The sequence below is a fragment of the Schistocerca gregaria genome, chromosome 11, assembly GCF_023897955.1.
Source record: "Schistocerca gregaria isolate iqSchGreg1 chromosome 11, iqSchGreg1.2, whole genome shotgun sequence".
Taxonomy (NCBI): domain Eukaryota; kingdom Metazoa; phylum Arthropoda; class Insecta; order Orthoptera; family Acrididae; genus Schistocerca; species Schistocerca gregaria.
Window position 1 is genome coordinate 46202657 of NC_064930.1, and position 9197 is coordinate 46211853.

Genomic DNA, 9197 nt, shown 5'->3' on the forward strand with positions numbered 1-9197 from the left:
CTAATCTTTTCTTCTCTTGGTCAGAAAACGGTGCTTTGATGTATGTGCAACAGGTAATAACTGTATTTGATCTTAATTAGGCGGTATTTTTTATGTAAATGAGAATGAGAGCTGTGACATGACAGGTTGGTAAGTCTGACACTGGTAGCTTATTGCAAATGAATCTAGGTGAGGTGTGTGACTTTGATGGTAATGAGACTTGTTTTGTTAATGATGTTGTTGATGAAGCGATTTGGGAAGAATATAGTGATGATAATGATGATGACGTTGAGTATCAGGTATTTGTGGAGTTTAAGAGTGATGAAGTTTCAAAGTTATTAGTGAAATCAGGTAAGGAAAGTGTTGTATGTGATGATGTAAGTGAGAGTCTTGGAATACCAGTCCCGTCAAAGCAGTTTTTCATTAATGTCACGCAGAGTAATGATCGAAACAGTAAAGGTGACTTATATGTAAGCCTAGAGAATAAAAATGAAATTTTTTTAGTTTGTTTGGGACCAAATTGATGATAACATAGGTACAGTTGCATTCTGGAATAAGTTATCTGTGGTTAGTCAGAATTTGTTTCCAAATTCGTGGAATGAATTAAAAGAAGATCTAAGCAGGATGTGTAATTTTGACAGTGATGTATTGTATGTTCCTTCTGTAATAAATTATGTTAATTGTGCTATGGAACCCATTGAGTGTGTTCAGTCCTTACCGGACAACATGTATAACCAAATTATTGCTATGATACCAGTAAAGTTGATAAAAAAACCAAAAACAGTGTAGATGTAGCATTTGATGAAATTGAAAGCGATCTTTTACATGAAGTGTACAACAACAGAGATGATAATTCAGATTTTAGGATTGAACGAGGTGGCACAATGGTTAGCACACTGGATTTGCATTCAGGAGGATGAGGGTTCAAACCTGTCTCTGGCCATCCTGATCAAGGTTTCCTATGATTTCCCTAAATCATTTCAGGCAAATACTGGGATGGTTCGTTTCAAAGGGCATGGCTGATTTCCATTCCCATGCTTCCCTAATCCAAGCTCGTGCTTCATCTCTGATGACCTCATTGTCAACGGGAAGATAAACACTAATCTCCTCCTCCTCAGATTTTGGATGTCCTTACATTAAGATTACGGTAGATCATTGGGAAAAGAATTGTTTGACTCAGGTAGCCTGGTTTGTGACACATCTGCACAACTTAACACAAGACCCAGAAAAGTAAAAATTTTGTGGAAATGTGTGTTGAACATGTAAAGATAAGTGGTGCCACTAGTAAGCAAAGTTAGTATGTAAAATGACAAATACTGTTAGCATGTAGTATAGAGGTCCAGATATGTAAACATGGATGCATAATGATACCTAGTCTGTAAGAAAAAATTCACTGTGTCTGTAGATTTATGATATTGTTTGATTGTGATTTGCCTGCTATGAATGTAGTATGTAAGATCATTTAGTTTTAAAGTTCTGTCTTATCTATCGACTGACGGAGATGATGAAAAACAGGGGGATAGGAGAAAGCACAGACATGACAGCAAAGGCAGATATTCTCAGCCTGAAAGTGTTGACATCTGAGATGAAAGAAATTTTTTGATATTTATGTAAAATCATTATAAGTTTTTGAAAATCCACATCCTAATCTATACAGACATGTATATCCTAAATCCAAGAAGTTCTTTGGATTATGCAAGATTACTGAACTGAAACCATTTACACATGATCCATAAGCATCTAATTTTAATTGTTTGTTTGTTCTTTTTCCATTGTCATGAATTTAGTATGTAACAAATGTAGTTTCTAGAGTTCTATTTTATCCATTGACCGAGTTTTTATCTATCTGTAGATTCATAAGACTATGTAACTGTGTATTGTTTGTCTGGAATTTTGTATTTGAGTTGATATGGTTTTTGATGTTCTGTCTTATCTATTGACTGGATTAAAATCAGTGATACACTATATAATTATGTACTCCAAAGGATTCGTGTTGTAGAATTTAATATATAGATGCTGTTAGCTTAAATGTGTAGAGCTCTTACACTTTTGAAATGGGACAATATTCATAACTTGCACTGAAAGATTAGGAGTAGTAACTGAGCATATCTGAGTGTACTACCGTATTAGTCCATTCTTTTCATTCCATTTAACTTTATTTATCAATGTTTCTTGTGTGAACACTTTTCAATTGCGCCTGAAGGAAATTCCATATAAGTGATTATGTGAAATGAAGATGGAGAGCATACCTCATGTGATATGAAGGAGGTATTGAACAGCATATTTACTACACAAAACAATGTTTCAGGATTTGATGTGAGTGCTAGACAGGAAGTTAACTATCCTACAGAGCATATAATGATAACTTTAAGGAGGAAGCTGAAAGATGTGGGTAGATTCAATTCCCACACTGCTGGACCAGTCATCTTGAAAGAGATCATGGTGCTGGGTAATATACTTGTGCATCTGTCAACTGGATTGTGTGTTGTGTCTGATATTTGTGAATTGTTAACCAAGACTGCTAATGACAGTGTTATTCAGCGTAGATGCATCTTTTTAAATTGGGGGATTGACTCTCCAATCATTATGTAACTTTACATCAATATGTATTTTTTTTATCAGTTGTAAATGAATCTTTTAGGTCTTTGTGTACATAGGTTAGTATGGAAGACATTTAATTGTATGGACAATATAACAAGATGCATACATGTTCGCTTTCATGCTCCGATGTTGGGTCGCTGGCTTCTGTATTGCGTCATTCAGAGCAAACTATGACTATGTTTACCTGAACTGCACTTCACAAACTCTTCTGGTGACCTGTTTTCTGACCCCATTGCGCTACTGTGTGCTGTCCTTTGTCCCTCCTGTTCTTCAGTGACGTCTAAAGAGCTTAGAAGATCGAAGAACTGTTCTTTCGATAGTGCCCCAACGAGTGCACATTGTACCAGAGCAGGAAAACGTCAGCGTATTTCGCTACACTGTTGCTCAGCTGTCATTCTATTGCTATGTATACCGCCAGAAAGACAAAGTTAGTGGTGCATGTTTCCATGGATTGGCGTGAGTGTGGCACATACTGTCCCTAATACATGGGTACGACTTAGTTATTAAGGGGAAGCAGGCAGGAGTGAATCGTCTAGCCCTAGTAGACAACTTTTGTATGTTGTGGAACACTAGGACAATCTTCAACTAAATTCTGTGTTGTATAAGTAGCTCAACAGATTTTTTAAATTCAGTATATTTAATTAACTCAACCGCTTATACAGCTTTAACTAAATCCTTAAGTTTTACAATAACTCAATTGATTATGTCATTTTTCTAGATAACCAACTGATTTCCAACTTCATTATTTCATTTGCAACATGATTGTAAGATTATAACATGTATTAGTTAACAAAAGTAAGTTTTTTAAAAAAGTTACATTGTGAAAGTAAGTAAATAAATAATAATGTATTAGTTAACAAAGTACACTATTTTAAACATTTTACATTATGAAGGTAAGTAAATTAACAAAGGTAATGAAATGAAATCAGTCACAAAAGGTACTTGATTGATAAGTGAATGAAATAGACTGTTTAAATAAATGAAACATAAAGTGACAACTTTTAATTCAGTAAATTTAACACACAAAACAAAGCAAAAAGTTCACAAAATGCAGTGCGAGTTCGGATGGGCTTGGGCATGACACAGTTATTAAGGGGAAGCAGGCAGGAGTGCATCGTCTTTGAATAGTAGACATCTTTTGTATGTTGTGGACCACTAGGAAAATCTTCAACTAAATTCTGTATTTTATAAGTAACTCAACAGATTTTTTAAAATTCAGTATATTTCATTAACTCAACCGATTATTGAGCTTTAACTAAATACCAAAGATTTACAATAACTCAACTGATTATGTCATTATACTAGATAACCAAACGATTTCTAACTTCATTATTTCATTTGCAACGTCACTGTAAGACTATAACATGTATTAGTTAACAAGAGTAAGTTATTTTTATAACTTTTACATTGTGAAAGTAAACAAATAAATAAATTAAAATTTATTAGTCAACAAAGTACATTTTTTTAAACATTTTACATTATGAAGGTAAGTAAATTGCTTAAAATGAATTAGTTAACAAAGGTAAATAACTTTAAGCATTTTACATTCTGAACATAAATAAATAACAAAATTAGTTAACAAAAGTGAATCATATTAAAAACTTTACATTGTGAAGTAAGCAAATAATTAAAATGTATTAGTCAACAAAGGTGAATTGTAAAAATTTACAGTGTGTATGTAAGATAAGAAAATGTATTAGTTACAACAAAAGTACAAAATTATAAATATTTTACATCCTGAATGTAAGTAAATTAAATAAAATTTATTAGTTAACAAAAGTAAATTATAATAAAATTTTCACTTTTTATTTTTTTCTATCCTCCTTAAAATGTTTCAGAAATGTATTTAACCACGAAGTTAACACTTTTATAATTTTTTTAGCTTTTCATTCATTTATATAGAAGCAAATATTAATAATTAAAATTTTTAGTTAGTAATCTATGTTGTGCATCATATGTAAAAGTCATTTTACCATACATAATTACATAAGCAAGTGTATCATTTGGAATTTTATCGATAAAAGTTGCACAAAATTTCATTGTTGTTTTATATGCAGTTACAACATTCTGTATACACGTCATATTGATTACATAATTGGATAATTAGTTATAAAACTAAATGGTTTAATATCAGTATCTGAGTTTGGTAAAGTGATTAATCTAAAAAGCTAGAAATGCATCATATGCTTAAAGAAAATTAGTTGGTGGACTAATGTTCCACATTTATTGAGGAAAAACTTCATTCCTACAAATTTTTAAATATATATTCATATAATAATGAATCAGTTAATTGATTATTTTTACAATTTGTTTCAAATACAACAAAAACAAAAAATGTCATATCAAATTCTGTAGAGTTATAGCAATTTGTTATATCTAGTTCAAAACCTTTTTTTACTAGGTAAACAACCAACTTCTTCTGTTTGAAGTTCATAAAAAGGAATATGAATTTTATAATTTTTAAAAATATTTTAACATTGTTCAACTTCGTAATTTGCTTCATATTTAACAGCTGGTACACATATTTCCATAGATCCTACAACTATTGTACCTTCTTTAGGAAGTGTATCTTTTAGTTTAACACCAGCATGATTTTATCAAACCAAAGTAGAATTTCATCTCCAGAAGATGAACTATGTGTAAAAGCTACAGTTAAGTTTCCTTCAAATATAATTTCTTTATAATCATTAAAATATCCACCATGCATTGACAATAGATAAAGAACTTCATTCCTTTTACTATTTATTTTTCCTGTATTAAGAATTTGTCCTTCTAAACTTATTTTGTCAGTAACAGATGTAGTTAGATATAGTAAAACTGTTGATGAAAGAAAAGAATGTTCAATTCTAGATAATATATTAATATATTATTTCCTTTTTTATTGTTACACAGTCAAACAGCTTTGTTCCATAATTATAAATTAATTTTTTGTTTGATTTTCCAATATAAGTTGGATAATCAGTACCATCATTTCCAATAATACTGAAATTAATGTACAATTGAGCATGATTTCGATGAAGCCAACCATCACCAACATTATTTCAATTTTGTATCTATGTTAGGATCATTTAAATTGTTTTTAGTTTTTTCATTAACAGGGAATGAACAAAACTGACAACTTTCAATTTCATTCATGATTTACCAAGGAAAAGATTAATTAAGATAATACTAAAACAACTGTTACAGTAGCACCATTAAAGTTAATTAAATTATCCTTTTCATCAGTTATAGTAGAGGTGTAGGCCAGCAGTTGCAGGAAGTGTTGGGGAGTGAGTATCAGGTCACCAGCATTGTGGAGCCTAATGCAGGATTGGCTCAGGTGACTGTTAACATAGGGGGTTATGTAGGGATTTTACTAAAGAGGATCAGATAGTGATTGTGGGTGGGGCTGGTAATAGTATTGACAGGGATGGGGAGTACGTATGACATAGATGGTGACCTGGAAAAGATAGCCACTCAGACTGGCATGTGCATTTCGTGGAACTGTTTCAGCGTCACGATCGGCCCCATCTTAATACAGCCGTCAGGTGTAATAACATGAGACTTGGGGGTGCGCTGCTGGCAGAAGGGACGAGTCACATTTCAGTGGTATCGGTGCAGTCTATCAGCAGGACGGGTTTCACTAGACATGGCCTGCACCTCAACAGGTATGGAAGGGGGAGGTTGGCAAAGCTTATAGGTCATAGCATAGGTGGGGGTGGTGGGATCACTCATGGGAAAATTCTGGTAGTTGTGGGTGTTAGAGCTGTACCTTTTTTAGATTGAAGTCAGCTGATAGGTATTCCTGCTTAAAGGAAGTCTCTCTAACAAAGAAACCACTTTCGACAAAGCATAGGTATCAGTTTAATGAGGGAATTAGTATATTTCATCAAAATATACAAGGTATGAGAGAGAAAGTTAGTGAACTGCTTATAGATGTTGACTCTGAAATTATTGGTATATCTGAACACTTCTTAAATAAGGAGATAAGTCAGGGGCTTCCTTTACCAGGATACAGGCAGCTTTTCTAGGAGCTCTTTGCGGTGTGGGGACGCCACAGGCTGTTACTATCTGCAGTCTCTATCTTCCACGAGATGATGATGTCTCGCAGCATGTCCTGGCTGCGCTGATAGCCCAATTGGTATATCTGAACACTTCTTAAATAAGGAGATAAGTCAGGGGCTTCCTTTACCAGGATACAGGCAGCTTTTCTAGGAGCTCTTTGCGGTGTGGGGACGCCACAGGCTGTTACTATCTGCAGTCTCTATCTTCCACGAGATGATGATGTCTCGCAGCATGTCCTGGCTGCGCTGATAGCCCAATTGCCGCCACCTTTCTTGTTACTGGGCTACTTTAACGCCCATAACCCTCTGTCGGGTGGGTCAGTGGCAAGAGGTCGAGGCGCCACCGTTGAGAACGTACTGGCACAGCTCGACCTCTCCCTTTTAAACGATGGTGCCTTCACACATTGCAGTGTGACACATGGCACGTACTCCGCCATCGACCTTTCGATTTGCAGCCCTAGCCTCTTACCGTGTGTTCAATGGAGTGTGCATGACAATCTGTGTGGTAGTGACCACTTTCCGATCTTTCTGTTACTGCCACAGCGTCACTCTTCTAGGCGCCCAGGCAGATGGGCTATGAATAAGGCTGACTGGGACTTGTTCTCCTCCATTGCCGCTACTGAGCCTCTTTCTAATGAAGCCATTGATGCGGTGGTTCACTCGGTCACCACTGGCATCATTACTGCCGAAGAATCTGCCATTCTCCATTCTTCTGGGTCCCCTAGGCGGAGGACTGTGCCTTGGTGGTCGCCTGCGATCGCTGAGGCGATTAAAGATCGCTGGCGGGCACTCCATCGTCACAAGACACATCCTTAAATAGGAAACCTCGTCGCCTTTAAAAGGCTGCGTGCGCAGGCCCACCGCCTTATTCGCATACACAAGCAGGAGTGCTGGGAACGATATGTCTCCATCATTGGCCTCCATATCTCTCCATCGCAGGTTTCGGCTAAGATTAGGCGCCTCTATGGCTATTGGACCCCTGTCAGCGACACTGTGGTCTCACTAAATGGAGCAGTTTGTACTGACTCTGATGTAATTTCAAACCACTTGGCAGAGCATTTTGCTCTGAGTTCCGCTTCTGCGAATTACCCACTGGCATTCCGCTCCATTAAAGAGCAGATGGAACATTGGAGTCTTTCATTTTGCACGCACCATCCTGAATCCTACAGTGTTCCCTTCAGTAAGTGAGAATTTCACAGTGCCCTAGCTGCTTGCCCTGATACAGCTCCTGGGCCAGATCGCATCCACTGTCTGATGTTGAAACACCTTTCAGTGGACTGCCAGTGATGCCTCCTCGACCTTTACAACCGTATCTGGGTGGAGGGTGAGTTTCCGTCGCAATGGCGGGAAAGCATTGTTATCCCCGTTTTGAAACCTGGCAAGAACCCTTTGGAGGTGAAGAGCTACCGCCCCATTAGCCTCACCAACATTCTTTGCAAGTTGCTCGAACAGATGGTGAGCTGGCGATTGACTTGGGTACTCGAGTCTCAGGGCCTCCTAGCTCCGTCTCAGGGTGGGTTCTGTAAAGGCCGCTCTGCCGCTAACAATCTGGTGAGCCTGGAGTCAGCCATACGTACGGCCTTTGCCTGCGGTCAGCACCTCATTGCTGTCTTTTTTGACATGAGGAAGGCGTACGATACGACATGGCGCCATCACATCCTCTCTACACTTCATGATTGGGGTCTTTGGGGTTCGTTGCCGAATTTCATACGAAATTTCTGTCGCATCGCACCTTCCGCGTTCGTGTCGCGGCCTCCCATAGTTACTCCCGAGTTCAGGAGAATGGGGTACCACAGGGATCTGTTTTAGGTGTCTGCCTGTTTTTAATTGCAATTAACGGGCTATCTGTGGCGGTGGGAATCTCTGTCTCAGCTTCCTTGTATGCTGACTTCTTCTGCCTCTGCTATAGCTCCATTGACATTGCAGCTACTAAACGTCAGCTGTAGGGCGCTATTCACAAGGCGCCATCTTGGGCTGTAGCGAATGGCTCCCAGTTTTCGCCTGCCAAGACCTTTGTTATGCATATCTGCCTGCGCTGCAGAGTTCACCCTGAGCCGCAGCTTTATCTTGCCAGCGAATTTCTTGCTTTGGTGGAGACACTTCGGTTTTTGGGTGTGGTTTTTGATGCCCAGTTTACTTGGCTCCCACTTATTTGTCAGCTTACGCAGATGTGTTGGCTGCATCTTAATGCTCTGCGATGCTTGAGCCACACCAGCTAGGGCGCCGACCGCTGAACCCTCTATGGCTTTACCAGGCGTTAATCCAGTCCCGTCTGGATTATGGGAGCCTGGCTTATGGTTCAGCATCCCCATCTGCGTTGCAGGTGCTGGACCCAATCCTTCACAGCGGGGTCCGACTTGCCACTGGTGCTTTCCAGACCATCCCTGTGGACAGCATACTTGTAGAGGCAGGAGTCCCTCCACTGTGGTTACGGCGCCAACGTTCACTGGCCGCTTATGTTATGCATGTTTGTAACTTGCCCAGGCATCCTAATTATTGTCTTCTGTTCCCACAGCCGGTTGTCCATCTCCCAGAACGGCGGCCCCAGTCGGGTTGTACGATCGCGGTCCCTGT

At 38.3% G+C, this 9197-nt stretch overlaps 1 protein-coding gene across 1 annotated transcript in view; it reads left to right on the plus strand.

Annotated features, from left to right (window-relative positions):
* The window catches only part of LOC126295202 (zinc finger protein 737-like), a 186517-nt gene extending 184193 nt beyond the window's left edge, over positions 1–2324 (plus strand). Inside the window, exon 6 of the mRNA XM_049987518.1 lies at positions 2288–2324. Coding sequence (XP_049843475.1) covers positions 2288–2299 — 12 coding nt within the window. The 3' untranslated portion in view covers positions 2300–2324. The remainder of the gene's footprint in view (positions 1–2287) is intronic.
* Positions 2325–9197: the final 6873 nt, after the last annotated feature.